This window comes from Cololabis saira, chromosome 23 (genome assembly GCF_033807715.1).
Source record: "Cololabis saira isolate AMF1-May2022 chromosome 23, fColSai1.1, whole genome shotgun sequence".
Classification (NCBI taxonomy): Eukaryota; Metazoa; Chordata; class Actinopteri; order Beloniformes; family Belonidae; genus Cololabis; species Cololabis saira.
In genome coordinates, this window is record NC_084609.1 from 15666803 (window position 1) to 15692870 (window position 26068).

The 26068-nt window shown below is 39.9% G+C and overlaps 1 protein-coding gene across 2 annotated transcripts in view; it reads left to right on the plus strand.

Moving 5' to 3' along the window:
* LOC133423999 (plexin-B2-like) overlaps positions 1 to 26068 on the plus strand; it is a 172311-nt gene that overhangs the window by 86014 nt on the left and 60229 nt on the right. For both annotated transcript variants that reach the window (XM_061714354.1, XM_061714355.1), the window contains one exon: positions 25410 to 25924. In XM_061714354.1, the coding sequence (XP_061570338.1) occupies positions 25412 to 25924 (513 nt within the window). In that variant the 5' untranslated portion in view covers positions 25410 to 25411. The remainder of the gene's footprint in view (positions 1 to 25409; positions 25925 to 26068) is intronic.

Sequence of the window (26068 nt, forward strand, 5' to 3'; positions counted from 1 at the left end):
CTTTTTAATTGGTGAGTAGGTTGCCTGGAAACCTCTGCTTACTCCTGACATGAAAATGCTGAGTGGAGCGAACAGAGAACAGACCAGTGAATAAACTGATAATGGTGAAGGTTTGAGAGTTGTAGCCAGTAAAGTATAAAAACATAAAAAACATGACTTGTAATCAGGAACGTTCAGAGTGAGAAAAGGAGTTAGGGTAGAGCAAGAATTTGATTATATATATATTCATAAATATCGTTTTAATTAAAATGTCCTTTGTCTCCAGAAAATGGGTGCTGGTTGCACAAAATCCCTTCCAGCAGTATTGTTGTTGTTGTGCTTTTTTTGTTATCAATAAGCCGTTTTTCTCTAAAACGTGGCAAAATTAAATGAATTCTGGTGGCAAAATGCAGTTGGCTTTGAGCTACAGCAGAACTTTTTAATTTCTGGTGAGGATCCAGGGTTGTTTTGAGGAGTACGGCATTTCAACACTTTCTCTTGAGCTTGTTGTTCTGACTTGATTTAAATAAGAAAAACAATGTTTCATTAAAATAACACATTTATAGTAATATGCAGGTCCACACTACTGTGCTAAATAAGACACACCATGATATTTCAAGTGTCACAAAGCTTTGCTTGTTTATCCTCCACAGTTTCTTCTCTGTTCGGTACTGAAAGTGAAAACATTTCACTTTAAAGACGCGTTTCTAATAGAATGTGTTCAACTGCTTGGTCTTGTTGTGTCATGGTGTGTTTGCTCAATAGAAAACAGAAAAAAAAAATTTCAGTGCCTGTTTAACTGATCACCTGTCAATGTTCGGAAGACCGACTCCTGTCACAGGCCGATAAATTGTTGCATCCCTAAACTGTTACAAGGTTAACTGCTAGTTAAAATTTAAACACATAATTGTTCAAGTAGCTTGATTTGTTGTATAAATATTTCTAGATTGTTTTGACACGTCCTTACAAGTACATTTCACTGGCCAAAAAAAGAAAAAGGGAAAAAAAAAATCCAATTTCTGTTGTGTTTAAAGAGCTGTGGAGATGGAGCACAGCAGAGAGGGAGGGGGAGGAGCCTCAGTTGTCTTAAGGTTCAACTTTTCCCTTTAAGATTTTGTAGGAATCTGGTAGGAGTGGTTACTAATAAATGGGAGCTTCCACCTGCTGCTGGACCTTTTAAGGTTGGGATCACCAGAAATCATTGTAAGTCATTCTGATTGTGCAGCAGATGGGTATTGCCATCCTAGGCAGCTGTGTAAGCAGAAGCAAAGTTATCTCAGGCTTTTAAGATGCACTTTGAATAATAAGGCCCTTGAAACACCTTTGGTTAAAAATAGGATCAGCTTTTTGTGCTACAGAAAAGACCCTTGAGCGGCTGTAATTTTTCATGCATATGTGGTAGTTCAGATTTTCACACCAAGCAGGCTAATAAGCCTGGGAAGCAAATAATTTGCGACATAAAAAAAACTCAATATTGAAGTGCTGATATATCATCTGCACCTCTACTTTGATATTCACAATATTTTGATTTGTGCCAAATGGATGGATTAAAATAGAAATGAACAAGAGTCTAGCTCAGAGCTTTTTCTCTTTTTTTTTCCTGTGTGCTAAATTCCATGTTGTAGCCCACATTGAAGATAATGCTTGGATAATAAAGGGCAGAATTGATATTCTATATGAAATCTTCAGCAGGAAACTAATATCCAGCTGTTATCGCCTGCCAAGTTTAGAGGAGAAATGGAGGAGAAACTTTATATTAAAAGACCCTGTGGCTCTTTGTGTCTATCTCACTTCATATTCCAAATCAAATCTTTTCAATAATGCAATTTTGACTCCTTATTAAAGAGATGCTACTTTCTGCCTCTGTTTTATCAGTGTGGCAGCTCAGTGAAGTTTGATCAAATAACCACAGAACTTGGAGGGTAACATGTTTGCAACAGCATGATTGCAACTGGTTTGATCGCAGCTGATCAATTATCTCTCATTCATCACTGCATTTTAGATTTGTCATTGATGGAAATCACTGCTCTGTTTCCAGCACATTTGGCAGGTGTTTTTATTCAAAAAAGTTCAAAGAATCCTCTGAGCTCTTAATTGCTTTGTGTTTGTATCTCCTTTATAATATGATTCTGTACATAGATAAACATGTGACAAATGGTATCAAACCAGTATTTTTGGTACTTCATTGGGCAGAAAAACTTTTTTTTTTTTTTTATCTATTAATCTGGTGCACAATTGTAGGACACAATTGTAGGACACAATATCTTTGAACATCTTTCACAACAGCTGTACTGTATTTTTCATTTCCGAAAAGCCATCACTCTTGACTTGCATTGTAAAATTGTACAAAGCAATAAATACTGCACTTAAATAATATAAATACTTTTTACCTCTGAGTTGTGTTGTGAAACATTCTCTTTTTTTTTTTTTATTAGAATATTTTTTTTATCCCTGATTTTTTTTCCCATTTCATCACCCAGTGCTCATACCTAGACAGTCCTGGACATTGCTCCCCTCTGCCAACCCAAGGAGGGCCCTACACTGGGCTCAGGTCTCCTTCTTATCCTGAGGAGTGATGGACCGCTTCTTTTCACCAGACAGGGTGAGGATTCTCCGGCCGGACGTAGCGCGTGGAAGGATCACGTTATTCCGGCCGGATCCTCCCCACCCCATCTGGCGCCCCGGTTGGCCAGAGGGGGCATGTATAGCCCAGGACTGTTGCATGTTTTTGTGAGGGTAGCTCCCATTAGCTACCCAGGGGAACACGGGGAGAACATGCAAACTCCACACAGAAAGGCCCTTTCGCCAACCCCACCCAGGGTGTGGGCACTGAAGTCATGGGGGAACTAACACGCACTTCAGCACCCACAGCGTCCCCCGGCGGGAATCGAACCCAGGACCTTCTCGCTGTGAGACGGCTGCACTACCAGCTGCGCCACCGTGCCCCCTTTTGTTGTGAAACATTCTCAAAAAATAGTCTCGCCATCTTCCTCGTTTTTTGTTTTATTGTAAAAGCTTCACAATGACTGCGTTTACATGCAGTCAATAACCCTTTTAAAACCCGAATATTGGCAATAACCTGAATTTGCACGGCCATGTAAACACCAATAACTCCTTTTGAATAACCCGAATTTGCTCATATTGGGGTTTTTAAAAACCCGAATATGACCCCTGGGTTACTCCTTTTAAAACCGGAATATTTGGTCATGTAAACGCCTAATGGGATATCCCCATCAAAAGGAACATGAATTTGTTTTCTGTGCATGTTCTTTTCGCAAGGAATCCTTGTCTTTTGAGTCCAGGAAGTTCTTATAAACACGGAAAAACGCAAGACCACGCCACACTTTTGGAGTGAGGAGGAAACTAATCACTTCATAAATGTAATGAAGGATATGAACATTGTGGCATTTGTAGATGGTAGAAAGTACGGGGATAGCGAGATTTACAAGAAGGTGAGCGAAAAGTTGGGCGAAGTTGTTTTGAATTTGGATACAGGAACAAGAAGCGGAAATGACGGGAATTGTGTCACGATGTTCTCCGCTCGTCGCTGGTTTGTTCAAGATATCCCGAATGATTAATTACCATGTATACAGGGATAACCCTGTTTGCTCACGCATGTAAACGGAATATTCCAAATGTTTCAGTAACCGGAATATTAGCAATAACCCGAATGACTGCATGTAAACGTAGTCTGTGTGTGCTTTCAGATTTCTGGCACCTCCACTTAATTGGTGCTCAGTTTTGCACAATGGACAAACTTTTGACCAACTTTCCTTTTTTAATGTTGTAATTCATGCAATTTGGGGATATTTTTTTTAAATGATCACCAACGTTTGATTGCGATCTGCAGATAGCCTCTAGAAGGCGCTGTATCTAACGCACTCTGCCTTGAACCTTTTCTTCTTTTTATTTACTGGTAAACATGGGACAAGAGCTGTAATAAGTCTCTAAAATAGATTCTAAAAAAAAAGTCTATCTTTTCGGGCATATTATTACTTGGTAGGTTGATTGAGAGACTGAGACTTTTAGATTGCTTTGACCTTGAATTCAAACTCTTTATTCATTAGAGAGAAAAACAACAACAACAAAAACCCAAAACTCATTAACCCCTCCTTATTTGATTGCACCTGTGGGGTACCAGTGCAGTGAAACTTAAAGACAAAATTGTTCTGCCCTTAGCTATAAAGTCACGATGTGTGCTCTGTGGCCCTCAGACGTTCAGCTTCAGGAATCTGCCTTTTCTCTTGTGGCTGGATGGTATTTTCCAGTTCTGGTGTTTGGGTTTGTTGTCCAGCTGCACGATGAACCTGAGCCCAGCCAGGCGCCTCTAATGGATAAGAATCTTCACATTTTTGCAGAGCAGCATCTGCATGATTCTTTAAAAGCAGAGTGAGTCATTCATCAGTCACCTATTCAGTTCCAGTTTTCCTGCACAGGCGGCTGTGTTTCCTCCAGCTGGTGTTTTTATCTCCACATCGTGAGAGAGACACACACACACACACACACACACACACACACACACACACACACACACACACACACACACAAAGTTAGTATAAAAACCCTGGTCAAACACAACAGGACAGTGCAAAGCCAGGTCCTAGTCATAACAAGCCTACTGTACATACTGAACTGTGTGTGTGTCTCTGATAACCACAATAACCTTGTTTGACCTCTATTACACACATAATTGTCATTACTCTTCTTCTACTTTAGAACTTCTATATCTTCTACCTCAACCTTGTCATCTTGTCTGCCCTTTTTATATCCTTTAACACACACACACAGATATGTATTTGCCTAGAGTCTCTCTTCGTCGTCGTTCCCACCGTGTGCAGTGGTGCAATCAGCCCTTCATATTGTAACAAGAGATTAGCGCTGCTCAGCTAAAAACCACAATCTGTCCTGTCAGATAGTGCATCTAGCACAGGCTGGGTTCAAACACACACACAAGCAGAGACACACTAATACACACTCCACAGACTATAATATAGAAAAGTGCTACCTGCAGCTGCTGCCGCAAACCTTTCCATAATTGGTGTGTTCTCTCATATCAAGCTTTCCAGCAACTCTTTTATAATTACCTGGCCAGTTTTCTTGCTGTGCAGCATCACTGTAGGAGATGTGATGATAGCCCAGCCCCTCCCTTCCTCTTTGATGGCTCCCAGCAGGTATACTCACCTGTTAATGCCTGTTGATTTACCTGTTTCTTTCAAAAAATAAGCTGTATTTCTAGCTTCCCAGCGTGTTCATGCATACTTGCAATAACTTGAATATCTTCCGACACTTAAAGAAGGCTTGGTCAGTGGGAATAAATTAGAGGGGTATTTAAACCTGGCTCCTCCATCTGTACATTTCAGCCAAAGAATGCAGATTTCCTACGAGTAAAAATGTTCTTAACAGAACTGTTTTCCATGTCTTAGGGGAAAAAATAAAACTGAGTTCTGCAACTCGCTCCACTGTGATCTCAAAAAGTGAAACCTCCAGTGTCCAAAGACTTAGACTTCAGTGAAATAGGAGACATCCTGTTTCCAGCAGTGAAAGTTATAAATGCAGTTGTGCAGGATTGAAGCAGCCGCTCTTGTGCTCATTTGAGTAAACTTTGGCTTTCACAAATAAATAAAGCTTTGTGTGCAAGCTGAAACTGAAGCCCTCATTGTCCCCCGGAACTTACCAGGGAATCAAACCGGAGCTTATTTTAGCCGTTTGACAATTTCTAGTCTACATTATTTTTAGTTTAGGGAGAGTTTTTTGTTGTTTTCCTATGGAAAGAGATCAGAAGAAAGTTGTAAATCTATGTTTTTAAATCATTTTTTAAAAGTATAGCAAGTAAAACACTCTCAATAGCAGAAATGTAACATAATCCCTCTTGAACATGTCTTTACGACCCACTTAGTGTCTGGTGGTGTATTTGTCTTCACACACTTAATGAGTTTTCCTTATTTCTTCAAAATTGACTATAGAATGTCTTTGTTTGGCTGCAGTCTTTTGGTAGTGGATGTTAAGACACCCAATAACTGCACATGTATGAAGACTACATAAACAGTGATCTCTTTAAATCAGTGTCTCCTTTCTATTGCCTCTTTGTTCGTGGGAATGTTTGTCGGTGTGAGTGGTGCAGCCACACACAAATACAGACCTAATCAGCAAAAAGAAGACTTTAACGTAAATTTTGGCGATGTAGCACCTTCCCACTGATGTATTTGTTCTTATTTATGCTTTTGATTAGTAATGGCTCTGAAGCAAATATTAAATCAGTATTGTTCCGTGCTGAATAGTGCTGTTGCCCCACTTCACTTGATCGTGCTGCTGAATACTGAGTCTGCAAACAATCATTGTAAATATTAGCTTAGTCTGCCTTTTAAACTGACGCTTAAGAGGAAGTTATCTTCTGACAACTGGGGGTGATTCTTCTTGGAAAATAGCACATGTTCCATTTAATGTTTTGTGTTTTCCATTTACCCAGCTCTGAATCATAAGTCGCAAAAGATTTTGGACCCTGGGGATGTTTTTCACATTTTCACAGGTTATGGATTTAAATACGACAGATGCTTTTAGGGTTTTTATTTTTTATTTAGTGTGCTATGGTGGCTTGTGCTTGTAAACGGTTTCACTCTTAGACGTGCTAAACAAAGCTGCCAGAGCATCCGACTGCTGCTGAACTGTCTGAAAGGCCTCATCTGTATTACACTTTACTACATCACCCTGTATCGCATTTGAATAATGTTAACCTTGTGGGCAGTTGAAACGGCTCAAAGAAGGTGCAGCCGCGACACATGTCCCCGTCTTTGGCTAATGAACTGACTGGGCCTCCTGGGAGAAAGCACCTTTTAAACAGACCAAATCTTAAGTGATGTGTCTCAAGCAGAAGGATAACCTTCACCCGGCTTCTGGTAGCAGTGAAAAGTATTTAAGCAGATACACAGAATTACACTTTAATTAATTTCACTGTTAATTTAGAGCCAGTCAGACGTTTGAGAAGTTGATGATGGTCTAAACTTAATCTTCAATTTCCTGAAAGATCTGATAAATAAAGATCAACCACTTTTGTTTGTGGAACATGTACAATCAACTAGGGCTGGGCGATATATCGAGATTTTAATATATATCGATATATTTTCAAACGCGATACGGTACGAGACAATATCATTTATATTGATTTAAAAAAAAAAAAATTTATGATTTTGATATAGCTTATTTTGTGACAAACTGACTTGAATGTTTTATTTGAGATTTGCACAAATGTTTTGTTATTTGCACAACTGTCAACCTCAGTGGAAAAGTCTGCCTGTTACTGTCTACATTGTATTAATTGCACAGTGTATTTTAATTTAATTGTTATGCAGGAAAGGGATATTTGTTTTATTCAAAAAGCATTTTTATTCTATATATGCAGGCATTTTATTTTTATTTCATTTTTTTTCATACATTTTGCTATTGTGCAGACCTCTGTTAACAAAGGTACCTGTGTGACATTTGGCACGAGGCTTTGTATTAAAACTGACTGTTTTTTTAAGGGTTTGCCTCAGAAAAAAAATGAAGCTAACAGAGATGCTATGCTATAATGCTTTGGGGGAAACCCCGATTATGTCACAGAAAAAATATCGATATATATTGAGTATCGCCATTCAGCTAGAAAATATCGAGATATGACTTTTGGTCCATATCACCCAGCCCTACAATCAACCATTTCTGTGCAAAAAGCACAAACGAAAGAAGTTTCCTGATCTTGATGGCTGATTTTTGTATTTGTGTGCTTTTGTGCTTGTAGATGAAGGATGTTCTGGGGGATTCTCTGCATACATATAATTGTAGTTTGTGGTGTTTTTATACCAGACACAGATTCACTGTTAAGCACTTTTTCTCAGTGCTGAGAGGTATAAATTTAAAGTCTCTTCATCACACTTGAGCAGCAAGCTGTCACCGGCTGATGCCTTAAGGACTGCTTTTGCTGCTGAACTCACACAAACACCAACAACAGAACCCACTCTGTTACTTGATCTCAAGCCTGTGTTGATTTTTCATTTTTGTTGCTATGAGATCAATGTAAAGTTTTTTCAGTCGTGTTTTAGCTACAAATATAGGAGATGGGGGAGAAAGCACACACACACAAACTCTCACACTGGCTTGCATGAATCCTGACGAGTACCATTTAGCTGGTAATTGCACTGAATTTCACACTGTATATTAGTAATGTGGATTTCCCTTCCAACCCCCTCACATAATGAACTGGGTCACATATATTCGTTGTGTTTCTGTGCATGACTGTACAAATTTGTGTGTGTGTCTGTGTGAGAGATAAAGAGTGAGTGTGTAACTTTAATACCCGCTAATCCTCTCAATTTCCTCGCTCTAAAGGGGAGTCGCACCATTTCTGCAGCTTTGTGGGTGTTTGTATGCATTTGCCTTTTTTTTTGCTGGGTAACGTTCAGCTGCATGACTTTGGTTTGATAACACAAAAGAGAAACACAGCTGTAAGTTTGCTTTTTGTTTGAGCTCTACAAGCATTTGAAGAAGTTTAATTGTGGTTAATGGTTCTGTAAGTAATCTCCTGGTTAAATAAAAGAACCCATAGAGAAAGCAGTGGAAACAAAAGCATACAACCACTGTGTGTTAATGGTGACATGTTGCATGCCACTTGTTCGCATACAGTATTCCTCCACTAACACAGAGGAAGCCAATTTAAAAAGAATGACTCCACTTGAACAACTTTCTTGGAGTTGTTGAGTTATACTTTTAGCTGCACACAGTTCCCCACGAACACATGCAGATTATACAAGAGCAAAGAAAACTGTACTTGCAAGCACAAAATGATCCTCCAGGCTGTGTTTCTAGGCTTTCTGTCATTAGGGCTTAATTCTTGGCGTGTCCCAGATTGCCCCCCTTAGTAGTATAACACAACAACTTAGCTTGCGCTGAAGAACGATCTTCTCTTACTGACTGCTCTTTCCTTCGTTCAGCTCATGAATACACATTGATATTCTTCTTCTTTCTGCTTCTTGTTTACTTTCTTATATATTCTAACATCCTCTCTTCCACTTGGTGCTCATACATATGCAGAAATGTTGTTTGACTCAAGGTAGATGCATCAGGTTTTCAGTTTGTAATATCAAACAGTGGCGTGTTCATGTCTACTCTGCATCTCTGCTTGACCTCACAAAAACGGATCATCTTCAATTAAATGCATTTTTTTTTTTCTGCTTTCTTTTGAGAAAAGAGTCAAGCACAAAGAGGACCTGCAGAGGGCTGGACGATGTCATATCCTGCCTACAGAATATAAATTAGCACAAATTCGACACCTCCCCACACCCAGCGGTGTTTGGAGGCTGCATGGAGGAACCCAACCCAAGGCAGCGATTTGCCTCAGCCCCAAATAAATGCACCTGAATTCTCATTCCTTGGCTGTTTCTAGCGGTGGATAAGGACGGCAGCAGCCAGAGTCCTGTATAATTATCCAGGATCCAAATGGAAACCCAGGGGAAGGACCCTCCAAGGGCTCCCAATTCATTTCAAACATGAGTCTCTTTGAACATGTTACAATTTAGTTTTTATGGTGAGGTTGGCAACGCAATTTACATTATTTAGGTCTCAATGCTTTTCTATATGAACTTGCAGTTGTACATGGAAAAATGGCAGATTTCAGGGAAAAAAGGAATACATTATGCTTGAACAGGTGTTAAGATTGATCATATGACCAATCATCTGTTTCAAGAGAATAAGTACTGATGTCCAGATGCATCACAAGATGAATCCATCATCTGAAGAACTGTGTTTTGCTGGTTTGAATCTCTAATGATTCGGAGCAGCCCCCCTAGGTGTGAACTTTGAGAGAAACCCTGGCCAGTAACATCAGGTTTTTGTTCCCTCATGACCTGGTGGATTCATTTTGTTCTGTTGTAATACTGTTTCCCAGCTGGCTTCGTGTCGATGAATAAACGCCCACGCACACAAGTAGAACCATTCACCTCCAGGTCGTTCGCTCCGGCCTGACGCTCAGCTGCCGCTCAGTCAAACGCTTTTGGTCCAACACAGCCAACTGCGAACAGAGTGGACTGCACATCAGGAGCATCTGCTTCACACTGAGCTACATTCCCTGCTCCATAATTTGCTACTCTGTTGTTGTCTCATCGTTTTCACTTCATGATTAAAATCTGTTTTAATGGTGGAACTTGCAGTGAGACTCCACAGAGTCAGACTTTCCTATAGGCCTGAAAATGGATTATAGAGGTTATATCTGCCTAATCGACAGGAGGCGACGCCCTGATTTAATGTTGAAGTGGATTCAAGAAAAACGCCTTGAAATGTTACATTTTTCACACGTCTCATGCAGGACACTGTTTTTTCCACCACATTAAGGTAAAAAGGGGAAATCAAAAACTTAATTTAAAGTGAGACGCGTAAATTCGGCTGAAACACATTCGGTGAACATTGTAGCCAAAATGTGACGTCTCTGATTTTTCTGCCTGACATCGGAGTCGGTTCATGTAGGTGTTGGATATGGATTACAGCCTGAAATAGATATGAACAGTCAGCCAGAAAACAAAATGTGATCAGCAGTTTGGAATTGAGCATAAAGGCTGCTTTGAAAGGCTCACAGTTTTACAAGCTACACAGTGGAACAAGTTGAGCCTCAGCAAAGCTTCCCTCCAGGGAAATGCAGCTCTTTTACTGTACTGAAACCCAGTGGTAATAGTGGCAGACATGCAGGCAGGAGGCGCGGATACACCGCTCTCTGACGACGTTCAGATGGTAAAGTTTTGTTAAGGGATCAAAACTAAAAAAGAAAGTATGTGTTTTCAAGAGACGAATATTTTTATAGGGCTGCATTTTTTATTTTTTTTAAAGAAGAAACTTTTACTTCATTGTGTAAATGCCGCTATATCACTCCAAACTATAAACACAGCTGCCAGAAATATCACTCTCTGAAATCAGCACCATTTCCAGCGGTTTGTTTCTTAAAAACTGCAGTTGTTTCAGTACATTTTAAAAGACTTACTTTCTTCATAGAAAAGAGCGGGATTGACGATGTGTTGAAGTTAACCAATAAATAACAGGTTTTTATTGCAGGCTTGTATCATAACTAAACCAATTTCTTTCAGAAAATCTGGAAAAGACCAGTGCATTTTCGTTGAACTTGCCCTTTTATATATGGCCCTCCCGATGCGGGACTTTCCGACGCATGTAAACGGCAATATCATTTAATGACACTCGACAGAATACACAGAAATGTTACAAGATAGACTGATATAAATTCAGGAGACCAAGTCTTCTCACTTTATAGCAGCTTATATTACAACTCTGTTCTTTAAAACAGTTCTGTTTTAAGTTATGATTTCTACCCGTTGGCATTCTTTCGCCAAACCTGTCACCATCGCATTCAGTCACATCTGTTGTTTACTGATTTAATATATGGCTTTTGCTGAACATGGGAGGTTTTTTTTTCTCTTACCAACAGCAGTTTCTGGAGACTAAATTGGATCTAAGTGGGTAAATGTCACTGAGGTGGTACAATGTGTTATTCTATGCAAATGAACAACTTTCTTCTAGCATGTTTGCCATCTCGACATTAAAGAAAACATTCTAGTACTGCAGTGATTTAGAATGATAATGTGCAAAAAGATTTGCTACTTTCTATGAAAGTTAAACTTCTGTTTGAGAAAATAAAAACACAAATTGAGCCCATGATGGTGTGAAAGCTCTTACTGAAGCGAGTGAAAAGACTCCGTACTCTCACCGTTTTTGATCTTGGGTGCACTTGGGTGCTATCTGCACACTTGAAATACTGATGAAGTTTTGTGTTAGAAAGGAAGGTTATTGTCTAAGAGGTTAAAATCAGAACTCAGAAAAACCAGGTATATGTATTTAATTTTAATGAGTCACTCTGCATGTGTGCAATTGTAGCTACGTGTCTGTCTGCGGTGTTGGCTCCCAGCGGCACTCGGCCTTGTATGGAGAGTTATGTGTTTTAATCAGCCCAGAACAGAGGCAAAAGGAGGGTGAGCTCTCCCTCTTTCCTTCATTGGGTCTGCAATAAGCCTTCTTTCACTAAATCCTTTAATCTGAGTAGGAATGAAGGCTATATCTCTGTCTTCTGGCTGCAAAGAACAATCTCCCTTTCTCTCTTTTTGTCTTTTTTTTTTTTTCCCCCCCTCGCACACATAATTTAACTTGCGGTCACACCAAACCACTGCTGCGACAGAGCCCGCCTTGTTCATTGAAAGTTGGAAGAGATGCCCTCTCTGCCGTCCTGCTCTTTCTCTGTTTGTGTGTATTTGTGTTGATGAAGATTAGCAGAACTTTATAAAGAAAATGCAGGTCAAAATGGGGCCATAAAAACTTTAGACGGGCGTAGTTCACTAATTGAAATGCATTCCAACATAGCCCGAGACTCTGGAAAAGCTTAACATCTGCTGAAATTAGTATAATACTCATAAACAGTCTATTTCTTATATTAAAGATTCAGATGTTTTTAATCTTTTTGTCAAGATAAAATGGCACGATAGCAGAAGCTGCAGTGATGGAGGTCTCTGACCTCCGAGCTCAGCTGCAGAGACAACCCACACAACTAATCAATATTTTCTTCTTCATCCTCACTTTTAACAGATTCAGACTGCGATTTATTAGGTTACTTATAGACAGGAAAGATCCTTGACAGAGTTTTGCTTGAACTTTCCCACGCTCCACATTTACACCGAGCTGTTCCAGACGGGAGCTGAGTGGCCAGATTACAAAGTGATTAATAACAAGTTTTCAAATACCTCCTGGTTTTCATGAAAAGATTATCTCAACTGGTTTTAGATTTCATTCAGCAAGTTGGCTAATTAATGTAATCTTTCCATCACATGCTAATTATCGGCATTTTTTTTAATGAAGGTACTCCAGTAATGAGCACAGAAACGGCCACTTTATTACAGCTTTTAAACGTACTTTGTCATTTTGTTTTTGTAATTTTTCTGTTTCTGTACATTTTTGACTTTTGAATTTTTGACATTTTTGACTTTTGAATTTTGTTCTATATGTGTTTTGTCTGTGTACAGTGTGTGTGTTCTCACCTGGGCTGCTGCCTCTTTTGTCCAGGATACTAATAGATAAGATCAAAACACTAATGAAATACCATTTGGGTCATAAGATTCTCCTGCTTAAATACAGGTTCAAATCAAAAGTATTACTTAAATATCAGCTCTCCAAGAGTTGTAATTTCAACCCATACAACACATACCATTGGAAAGCCACACAACTTCAATAAGGCTTCCTGGTAAACATCAACAAAAAGTGTTTTTCTTCTTAATTTAATTAATCAGTTAATTGTCACAGTCTGTTGTAGGATCATTTTGTTATGCAGCAGTTGTGCCTAATCATTGATGTAATAAGTCCCATGTGTATGACAATATTCACGGTATCATGCATGCAAACGAGTAATTTTTTAGCAGATTTCGCTGTTTTGAATCACAAAATGTTTTTTTTGCTACAGTCAGGAAAGGGGCTTTGCTTTGTTTCCATTACCTGGGAGAATGGAGGCTTCATTCTACACAATGTTCCTTCAACCAGACCTCAATGGACGTCAGCGCTACAGTATACTATCTAACTTGATGTTCAGTAGCTGTATGGCTGCACTGCTGTCCAGAATAAATACGACACCACAGAGAAATCCAGATTTTTAAAATTTTCTATTCTTGCCAAGAATTTCATCATGACAGCCACCAGGAAACATGTCTTCGATTTAGAGGTTTTTCAGTTTGAGCGCAGAATACCATGTGTTTGGTTGGCCTAACCAACATTGGAGGAGCTGGTAGATGCAGTGCTGGGTGCATGTGATGGAGCAAGTGCCAGATTCATGCTACCCTGGATAGCAGCGCTCCCACTCAAATGATCATGTCTTTTTCTGTTGTTCCTCCCATCGTGGTCTTTGACCACATAGAACTTGTTTCTTAAGCTTGAGTTATGGTTCTGCTTAAGAATGACGCCGTGCCTACGGCGTGTGGCACACGTCGACGCAGACCACACGCCATCACTGACGTGCACCTCCCGAAAATTGTAACTACGCGTCGAGGCGACGCAGACCACACGCAGACGAGAGGGCTGTGATTGGTTCACTTGGAAGCAACGCATTTCCGGTTTCCGGTTTGAAGCAGTCGTGAACTTTCAGCGCTCTTTTCTTCGTGTATGTGATTTGTTTTTTTTGCCAAATAGTTGTCCTTATCTCTTTGATTTACTGTGACCGGAAAAAGTCAGATAAACCATTCAGGAAAAGATCGCTAACTAGCGGTCGCGGGGGGTACTGCACCGCGGCGAAATGGAGTGACGGAGAAGTCCGAAGGGGTCACGACGGCGTCACGGTGACACCGTGTGCTCTGCGTTGGTTTGACGCAGAACCATAATTCAGGCTTTAGGCTTGTTTATCAAGCTTTTCAATATGTTAATGACCTGAGATTTGTTTTTTGTTAAGTCACAGTCATTCCAGTAGCCAAGTGCTCCACCATGGATAGTCTTTTACAGTTCCCGTAATATGTTTGTGGCGTCCTTGGCTTTGAGGTTGAAGAGCTTGCCGACTTCACCCTCTCATCATCAACAAATCCCACCCAGGTATCACCATCCCACATCATCTTGTTTACAGCAGACCCGCGTTTAAATGTACCCTAAGTGATAAGTCATGGAGTCACGTGTCATATAATGTAGAAGGGCGGGATGACATGTTAAATTTGGGGTAATAAATATGGCAAACCCGGCAATATAAAAGGGTCTTTTGACTCAACTCCACATGCACCATCTTTTCACCCACAGCGTCCGTTACTGATGTGCCATGAAAAACGGTTCCCTACAAATGAATTTCCTTGTTGACCCTGTTTGTCGTTTCCCCCAAAAATATGAACATTTTTAAAATGTAACTTAAGTACATGGTTTATTCTGACCGTTTTGAGGCTCTTTGTTTATGATGTGACGACTGTATTGCGGGGTTCTCTCGTTGGGGGTGACCACTCATCAAGCAGGACATCATTTGATCCTTCAGTTTGTAAAAACCATGACAGAACACCTGTCAGCTTTTAGATCTGGGCTTTATCTTTTCGAGTTAAGCGCACCTTTTAAACATCACATCATTAGGATCTGAAGCCAGTGAAGTCTGCAGTGAACTTCAATCTCAACATCTTAAGGACTTAAAAATGAGTTGCTGAGAGGTGTCAGGATGCTCTGACAGTTACTCCCATGCGAGCTGAATGCAGCGTTGCACCAAACAAGCAGGGGCGCTCTGAATGAGTTGGAGGTGATGTACGACACGAGCATCCATTAACTGCTTTGAAGGGAACTCTTGACAGGTGAGGGATTTTTTTTCTTCTTCTTCTTCTTTTTTTTTTTTAAATCACTAGAAACTTTGTTCAGGGTTAAAAGATGATTAAAGCAGCAGACGGGTCTGTTGGCATGCAGGGGAAAAAACACACTCAAGGACACACATGGTTTCATCAGCGTGCGTCATTGTCAGGTTCGTGGGAGGTCTTCCGTGACAGAAAGTGGATGTTAATGGCCATCTCCAACACTGAAGACACGGCCACTAAATTACATTTGCATAGTAGAGAACTGATGCGTGTATGAGTTTACACCATGGAATGGGATGGTTTTTTCCCTTCTCTTTATTTGTGTCTTGAGCTCAGCAGAAAACCTCTTAATGCATTAACGTAAAGTCATATATATTTAAGGAGATTGATTTCCCTCCTTCCAGGCAGACCATAGATTTCTCTTCATTTCACCGCACTGCAAGAATAAATTTGCACTAACTTGAGTCCAGTTTTAGATTGGTAATCCATCATACTGCTTGTTCCTTTGCATTTGTTTCGTCAAACCTTTATTTTCATGAAAGCACCAGTGGTGCCTTCACCGATTCATGATTTGTCCATCAGCTGCCAGAATGCCTAAAATGAATAATCTGTTTGGAAAAAAATTGACATCCAGAAATCGAATAAGATTCTATATTGAAAATTTAATGTGTTCACATCATCTTGGAAATCCTTAATGGCCTTGAATGCACCATCACTAAAATTTTGAATGGCTGGGTTTAAGTTGCTGCCTTTCAAAAAGGCATTACTGCAAGTTTTATGACATCAATACAGGTATGAAACAGTTTTCTTAATCAATGAACTAGAAAAAAAGGTACAAGTTTGATAAACTGAAAATACCTACATTAAAACGGTTTCCCCGAGGCTTTGCTCATTAACTGCTTTCTCAGTGTCTTTTAATTATCAAAGTAGCTGATTAATTTATAGTCATCTGACAGATTGGATTCATTGGCTCATCATTTGCGGCTTGGGTGGATGAGAATAAAGCTGCCTTTGTGCTCCACATCTCTTCTGAGGCTGCCAGCGACTGTTTCATTAGAATGCTTTATCAAACACTGTCACCAATGCTTTTTCTGCATATCAGAGCATCTTTTTCAATTGAGTAAAGGTGAATTTCTTTCTATGAAAGAAAAGGGACTTGTCAAGAGGTCTTTGACACTTGACTGGCAGTGAACAAAAGTGTAATTGTGCCGTTATAAGCGTGCTAAACTGTATATCAACCCCCTTTCATGGTCTGAGTTTTGTTAGTTTTGCTCTGTGCTGTTTTCCTTGGAATTTCCAGATTTTCTTTACTTTTCATTTTACTGTTTCTACTTTGTGCGTTCTTTTGCATTGTTGTTGTTTTTTGCTTCCCGTCTTCCTATGCCTCATACCCGCGTTCTGTTACTGATTGACGCACCTGCATCACATTATTCATTGAATCCCTCATTATTTAAAATGCTAAGCCATTTTCAAAACTGCATACTTTACCGCTAATACATACTGAGTGTGACAGAAATGTATTATGCAGTATGCAAACATCTCACCAGTCTGCAGCATGCTAAAAATATCCAGATGGCGTGCAATTTGCAGAAAGATTTCCATTATAGAACTAACCAATATGCATGCTATACCCGCCGAAGTCACTACTTAAACTTTGTTTCTCAACTTTAATTAAGAGCAGTGCATTGATAGAAAATGTCCTTACAATAATGGGACCGTGGCCCACACATCTCAGTATTTCTCATTCACAGCAGTCCATTGTTGTTGTCATCTGTTTTATAAATACTTTAAAAAAGAGACAGTGCTGCAATAAAAACATGAAAGACTAGAAAAGATTAGTTGTTACTCAAACTTACTAGCAACTAACTAACTACTAACAAACCCCAAAAGGGAAGGGAAAAGGGAAAACGAATTGGAGCAAAACATTGCTCGAGTATCTGTTGTACAGTAGTTCATTTACAGGGAACCAGTTGATGAAAACATTGATGTACACAAGTCTAGTTTCCTGTGCTTTAGTGTTCATATCTTTGGCCCGGGCTGCCTTACAGTCGGTTGTCTGTGACCTTTTTCACTCCCGACAGTCTGTCTTTGTGTGGATGGTGACCTGACACAGCTCATTCTATCTGTCGTGTCGCTGCCTTGCTGAGATGTCACCGACTGGTACTTTACAGAGATGAGTGTGTGTGTACGACTCTCTTTGTGCCTAATAAATGCCACCCCAGACCTTCTATCTTCAGACTAATCCTCCCCTCCTGAAAAGTTGACCTACGAGAGGGTGTTACTCTGACATGAAGTAATTGAGTCCACTTTGAGATGACTTCAGAGTAGCATTTTATGCATATTTTCAGTTCTACCTAACTCTTTTCTTGGTTTAATAAACCATTTCCCACTGTCTCTGTCTTACTCTGCATGATAGGCTCATCTTTTGCTTCATTCACCTGTCTTTCCATCACTCATGGCAGTTATTTTTATAAAACCCAGTTATTCTCCATTACTCTTTGTACACATCGTCCCTCATGTGTCGCTACAGAAATACTGCATATACTTTGTTCTTCCACGCTATCTGTCTCTTCAGTATAAATAGTTTAATGTTGCTCTGTACTCTGGGACTGATGGAACAGATATACCTACTTTGTGTGTGTGTGTGTGTCTGCCGTCCTCTGTGTTTTAGCATTATGCCTACTTTGTCTCAGCCAGGCTTCTTTAGGCTTCAGGCTTCTTCATTACCACCAATAAGAAGTCAATTTCCCCCCGGGCTCCGCCAATCAAAGCACTCATATCCCCTGCAGGCCTAGCCAGTCAGCTTCATTGTTCCCCCTGCCTGATGTCATGAATGGTTAATGACGGCCAGCAGTGGGCATGAATGTAAATGAGAGCATGCAGGTGCCTTTCTATCTCGGAGAAAATTCCCCCTTAAACTGTTTTTCCTACCGTCGTCAAAAGTTTTGGAGCAAACTTCAGGAAAAACAGACGATCCGGAGGAAAGCAAGGTGTCATTTGATAGTGACATGCACCCAGCGTGGAGCAACGTCTGCCATATCTACAGTAAATGTGAGTGTCAGTGCAAACTGAAGAAATAATCACGGTAGCAGAGATGTGGTAATCCAAGAAGATACCATGGTAAGAATCCTGCTTTCCTGGATTACCGACATGAGGTGACAGCAGAAAATAGGGCAAATTTGATGTGTCCATGATAACGATAACTGGAATCCTACTTTCCAGGTTTCTTCATATGGAGTCCTGGACACTGGAGAGGAAAGCTGCACATAATAAAATGCCATATCAGTTCAACAAGAAAAGCATCTATATTTGCAATTACAAGAGGGTCAAGTGCATTTGGCTTTCTGCAAATGCACATAAATTGTTCATGATGACTTAAATAGGCCAAGATTAATTAAGTTAAATAATTATAAGAATCTTTTCTTGTTTTCCGGGACATTGCAGTAAGACACACGAATGCTGGTTTTTCTAGCCATGGTCAGTACTGTTCAACCCATGAGAACACTACGATTCTTGCCTCGGATGATAATATGCTTCACGTGTCATTTAAAATCGTATCCCATTTAATGCTGAAAGGTGTTGTGGATTCTCACAAGATCTGCAAGATCACAGCGACGACAGAATCCCCCCTGAAAAGCCCAGAAATATCTGTATTTTGCAAAAATGTTTAAACCTACCGTTTAAATGTCGACCCCCTTTGTTGTGTTCAGAATATTTACTCAAAACCGTACTTTCACACATGTAATCGTATAACGTTCTAGTCATTATTTTTTTAGACTTCTTACTATCCTTTTTTTTTTTTACAAATTTTCTCCCAGGTACTGTATGCAGTTTTGGAAGAAAAACATGAACTATTAGGTACTACTTGAGGAATGGAATAAAGGATTATTTTTAGCTATTTTTATACACAAGTGCTTGGAGGCAGGTGTTAAAGGAAAATAGGCGTTGCTTCGAGTTAAACATTAGAGCAAAAGCTACATCTGGACAGACAGAGGGACAGACAGGCAGGATAAACAGTCAGAAAGACAAGCAGGCAGATGAACTAGTGGGTGGTGTCAGATCCGCTTTGTCTCTGGGGTTTTCTCGAGTCAGAAAGTCAGGTTTGTCTGAACTCGTTCCCGCAGGTTAGGATGTAGAGACAGACAGACAGACACCAACATGAACAAAAAAGAGAAGTTGGAGCAAAGCTTAGAGAGGTTAGATCCAGATAATCAGCAAGGCTTTATTAGCCTGGCTGAAGCATTAACAGGCGTTCACGGTTTGGGTTTCACTCCAAACTTTTTAGCAGAGGGATCAGTGTTCAGGGCTTTCACATGGCATGCACTAAGGATTTTAATCAGACCTCCTCTCTGTCCGTCTGTGTTAAGGCCGCTCTTGGTCTCATCAATGCATTAGAATTTTTACCTCGTTAATTCCAGTTTTGTATCAAAATGACTTGCCGGTGGGGGCCGGTGTAACCTCACACGCAGCACTGAAGGCAGCTGTAAAGCTATATTGAAGCAGACTTTTTTTACTGAATGCACTAAATCCCAAGTTAACCCAGATGTGTCAAATTTTAAATCCGTCTCCTACTGTATGGATGAAGACAGGTTACATCTGGAGACGAAGGCTTTAAGGAGAACAAGCAGGACTGATGCTTCCATACAGGTGTGCAGCAACAAAAAACCAACCAGTCAAACCTTTTAACATCTTGTTGCCTTTTATTTGGTAAACTGATTTCATAATCAGTGTCAGATGATAAAAAAAGATTACAAAGCAGTTTTAATTACTCAGAATCCAAATGATATTCATATTAATTTGTTATACCTTTTAACTGTAATTGAAAAACAAGAAAAACAGCAGAGATTTTGCTTAAAAATATATCCAAATACCGGTAATCATTTGTGTTCATTGATTTCCTCTTATAAGGACAAATGTTAGTTTTTTTAGCATCTGTCAGAACTTTTACGTCTCTGAGAGTAACAGTTTCAGTTGTTTTATCACTCCACTCAACGTAATTTATTACCAGAACCTAAACATCCACTTCCACCCCACAGCAGCTGAACATGTCTGAGCTTTGAATCCCCCTGAGGAGTTGGAGGGCGAAAACTGGAGCGCAAAGTAATTCTGTACACTACACATAAATTGTCACTTTGTCTAAAATGCGCTCTCATTCAGTTTGGCCAACACATTTTATCGTAATAAGAAATAATAATTTTTATCTACAGGCGCCTTTCATGAGACTCAAGGTCACCATACAGATAAAAGCAGAACACGCAATAAAATCCAGACACTGTATAGATAAAAAATAAAAGCAATAATAGATAAAAAATGGATAATACTGAATAATTTAACAAGGTGGTGGTTGTGTTGTTTTTGGCAACTGCTTTCTGTTGCTGCTTTAGAATGTGTTGGGATTCTTGAGATTCCCAGGATCACAAACGGGTTGGAAGATTACACATTTGACCCTCCTCTCCGTGGACAATTTAGATTTTTCTTTCATTTATTAATGAATTACTTTCTAATGTGCCATCCTCTTTTGTACCTTCATTTTTGGAAGTGATGCCTTTTCTGAAAACGTTCTCATGCGGTTGTGTAACATCTGGCATGTCAAGATAATGAAGAAAAAAAAGATTCTTTAATACTGTTTCACCGCAAGCTGTTTTTAAATAGGTGGTTTATACCTGTCATTACAACCAGAATATTGATGGATTGTAACTTTAAAATCCTTAGAAATGCATGTTATGGAGAACAAGTCTATAATCTTCATAGTTTTGGTTTCATTAATGATTAAGATGGATGAGTAAGCAGCTTGGATCCTCTCCACTTCCCGGTTTTTTAGTTATCTCCATTCATGATTTCACATTGAAACAAACCTGTTTATCCTGAAAATCTGAGTCATGTTTTATTCTGTACAGCTACGAGCTGGTGGCTCAACGGCAGCCAAGGCTGTTGATCTTCACTATGATCATGTTTTTTGTTTATGATAATTGTAATGCCTCAAAACAAATCAGGCACTGGTATAATCATGATTATAGTATGTTCTGTTTTGACATAAAGGAAAAGTCAATCATCGTTAACAAGCAGCTTGCACGACTACAAAAAGCCCAACTGTTGCTCTAAACACCAGCACACGTACATACACACACACCTTTGACAACCAGTTTATTCCTGTCTTGACACCAGTCAAGCTTAAATATCCCAAGCAGGAGGATGAAAGGGAAAGCACAGCAGAGAGAAAAGAAAAGGGGCAAAATACCTGGCAGAGCACAGTGACAGCTCCTGTGTGGAAACTAAAGATGATTTTTCCTTTGATGTGGCAGATCCATAACAGGCCCTCTGAGGAAGAGTGAGGCAGAGATGGTGCATGTACCTGCCGGTCTTCAGGATTTTTCTTTTTGTGGTGTTGCGAGCATGAGAGAGGGGGAATATAAAGAGAGAGGAGGCTTAGTTCACATGGAAGTGAAGCGTGTCAGAACGCTGAGGTTTAGATGTTGACCCGCACCCTCAGCACTATAACCACACTGACTAACGAGCACATTTTTAAAGCTCCGAGTAGAAGTAGAAATTATTCAACCCTTCTGAACAGCAGAATTGCTGAAACACATCATGTAGGGTTTGCAGAGGAAACTAGAATCCATGAGACTCTTACAGTCGTGAATTCAACTTTGTGCAAGATGTACGACTGCTGAAGACGTCCAAACACAAGTTTGACTGGTCATCAGATCGCTCTGCGTTTATGCTCCACTTTCTATTTTGTGGGGGTGTTGTCTACATATCACTGCGTTAGTGATAAAAGCTGTTGGCAGGGTGTACAAACAATACAAACATAATACAGTAAGGGAAAACAGCAACAAAAAACGACATTGTTACCCAGCAGCAGTTTGGTGTTTTTACACGTCCAGGAGTCTAAATCCATGCCTGGATGACAGAAAACGTAGTGATTTGTCCACTAACTGTAGGTTCAGTCCCTGAAAACCAGTAAACGTCGAGCTCACCTGTGTGGTTTCCCTTCCTGTAGGTGGACTTTAACTTGACCCTTCAGCTTTGGAGAGCCTGGTGTGGCAGCAGGCCCTCAATTCTCAGGGTGGATTAGCAGTGAGCCTTGAAGGAACGAATACTGTCTATGGATTCCTCTGTCTGAGGCTTAAAGAGCCAAGAGACTCACCGTAGAGACAGCTGAGTGACATCAGAACAGTCATAGTGACCAACATGTGGTGGCTGGGAAACACGAGAGATGATGGGCCGACCTGAAGCTACCAGAGATTCAATGCCTCCATAGCACTTTCAATAAAACACTGAAATTCCCACTTTGTAAAGTTTTCACACTGGCTGGCTTTGCTAAGACATTTAAATGGATGTTTGTGTGAGAATCATGGGCAGTGTAATAATGCATTTATGGTAATTTAAAAGCTAGTAAAAGAACATCAGAAATGTATTTATTTATTGTTTCTTTACCCTTTTCCTTAAAACATTTCAGTATCTTTCTTTGAATATTTATCAACCGTACTTTGCACTGGCAGTTTTGTATTTTAAGTAGTTTTTTGCGTTGAAGTGATGTATACGTAGCACAGAGGGGATGAGGGCTACACTAGAGTATTTTGCAGCGCTGCATGTTTTCAACAGAAAGAAAGTGACAAAAGCTTTGAATCTTTGAAAAACAGATTTAACATCTGTTTTTTTGTTGCTGTTTTTTTAACACTGTCCTCTTTGCACCTTTAGGAAACTTATAGTCAATAAATCAACCATAACATTAATGCTTTTTTAATGAAAGTAATATTCTGATTATGCTATTTTTGTGCAAGTTGATGATCAATCAGCATCACTTTGTAGATCCAAAGAAAAATGTGTCTGTCGTCACTGATTTGACACTGGTCAGCTAATTAAATTAAAACTCTTAATTATCAGTGTGCTGCAGGGTCATCAAACTACCGCCAAGCCTTGGTGGGAGCACAAAACATTTATGTGGAAAAAAATCCAGGGTTAGAAATAGTTTTGCTTATATCATCTGTGATTGATTGCTTGTAACTGGTGGTCCACCACGGAGAGCCAGGAGGAAAGATTGTAAACTATTTCCTTGATTGCTGGGAGAATACGAGAGGAATGATAAATGTAATGGATGAATGTGGAGTATGTGAGCATCGCTGGACCAAAATATTGAACTGCCGACTGGTTTCTGTCAGTATTACCACAGAGGTAGTTCTCACCTGCTGATGTTGTCAGTGCACTTGTTGCCAGGCAACACCTGACCTGAACAGTTTATCAGCTATTTTCTTTAATATTTCCCTGATTTTATACTGCAACAGTGTAATTGTCCTCTTTGCAGATTTAAAAAGTAAAATCCAGCTCTATTCACTTCAGTTGATTTCTGTTTTTTTTTTTTTATTTATTTATTTTTTTTTAAAGAAAGTTGCCATTTGAAAAGCTGGAATCAATATTATTCAGACTTTTGAAACTTTCTGGTGGATCTGGGATTCCTGTCGAAGGTTTCCTGTATCAGACTCTCCACTCTAATCCTCTCCCAAAGTCTGCATCGCAGCCATGAAACTACCTGACTATCTGCGGATGGGTAATTTAGGAGAGCAGGTGGGTAGGGAGATAAGCCTTGTCACACTAATAAATCCCCTGGCAATGAAGTGAACTGAAGTGAATTCAATTCACAGAGCGCAAACACAGGGGATGTGTCAGTCAATTGACCACCTGCCAGAATTATCTGATATATGCCGTTTTTTTTTCCTCATCCCCTCCGAAAAAAAAAAAAAATATATAGTCTTTCCAGCGATATACCCCACCACAAAATGATAAAAATTTAGATTAATGAGACTTTATGAGAGTTTAATTGTTGTGGTTTATTGTGCATGGGGCCGGAGACAGAGGTGCCATCATGAGAAACACTTTTATGATTCACTCTTCTTCATTTAAGGGAAGAAAATGTGCGAAAGTTAATCATTCGAGAATAGCGTGAGCATGTTGGACATGACGTTGGGTCAGAGCGGGACATTGTTTGTGCAGAAAGATGTCATTACGGTGACGCTAGTGACCACTTCAGCCACAGGCCAGAGCTATAATTAAACACTCCCATCTGGACTAATGGAGGCAGAAACTCAGTTTGTCAGACAACTAATTGCTGCACTCAGACTCTCCTTTTCACACACTCTCTCTTCTTTTGTCTTCGCTAATCTAATCTGGCTCTGCAGCTCAGCTTTGAGTTTGTTACCTCCATATTACCCTCCTCCTCGGCTGCTCCTTCACTAAAGGATGTTCTGTGTTTAATGAGAAGCTCCTCATTATTTCTTCTCGTTTGTCTTTGCTCTCGGCACTAAGTCCTTTCTCCTTGAGTTTCACTGAAAGTCTTTGTTGTGTTTAGAGGACAAGCTCTGGTTTGTCGCCAAATTTTTAAATAAGCCGTTTTATTTTCAGAACTGGTTGATGGAGAAAGTTCACAAAACTTTTAATGTGCATTGATTTGTGTGCAGTTTTTAAAATAATTAAAGTTGTGTACTTGTGTCTCACCATGAAAGCATAAAATGGATTAGTCTTTTGATAGCTCTACTTCTATAAATAGCTTAAATAATACAATTGTTCTGCAGTCGAGGTGAAAGTTGGAGCTAATCTAACCCAGATCAACTCAGATTTACTTAATCTCAAATTTTTACAGCTGCAGTCAGATGACCTGGTGATTATTGTCTAAAATCAGTTTAACTAATTCTCAAGTTCAGTTTTCTACTTTTGTAAATTTACCACTTTTAATTTGAGGAAATAAGTGTTTGTACTGTTAAATCTACAATTTTCATGTCAAAGGTTTAACATTTTTTTCTCAGAAAGCCATCCCTTTTATTATAACATCATAATCGTTGATATTCCGTTGTATTTAGAAAAGTTTTTACATGGAGAAATTCATATTTTTCAATTGATTGAATGCTTGTAAGAAAAGGTGGTTTGTGTTATCTGCTCTTATTATATAAAAATGACAGATTAATCATCACAATTATCTATTTCAGAAAACACAAGTGATTTCAACAAGTAATTTTACTTTTTCTTTGCAGCTGAGTGTCACTAAAACTACTTTTTTTTTTAAATCATACCTTTTTTTTTCTTTTTTTTTTTTCAAATAGCTAATAAGCATTTTCTTTGTGTCCCTAGACATGGAGTGGTGGTGGTTGTGGCGGCTCACCTTGGTCACCACGGCAACCGTGTACCTCAGCCCCTCCCACTGCAGGACTGCAGAGTTTACCTCGGACACTCTGATAAACAACGTGGAGGCCGATCCTCGCACGGACAGGCTGTACGTCGGCGCCGTCAACGCCATCTACCAGCTGAACTCTGACCTGGAAGTGGAGTCCCGCGCCGAGACGGGCCCGAGACGGGACAGCAAGAAGTGCACGCCGCCCGTCACCGACTCCTGCGAGGAGGCCGTGGACACGGACAATCACAACAAACTGCTGCTGGTCCACGGGGCAAAAGAGATGCTGGTGGTCTGCGGCAGCGTCTTCAGAGGCATCTGCTCGCAGAGGAACCTGAGCAAAGTGGAGCAGCTGCTGTACTTCAGCGACACCAAAGGGGAGAAGTCTTACGTGACGAGCGCAGAGGAGAGCGTCTCTGTCGTGGGAGTGATGTCATACTTCACCATCAAGGACCAAAACCTCACCGTGTTCATGGTGAGGAGAAAAGCCCACAGACTAATTCATATTTGATATATGCATGTGACATCATTTAGTTTAGAAGATGGTTCATAGGGTTTCATTTCCAATTAGTTTTCCATTCACTTCAAAACAAAATACCTCTTTCCACCCATAGTGAGG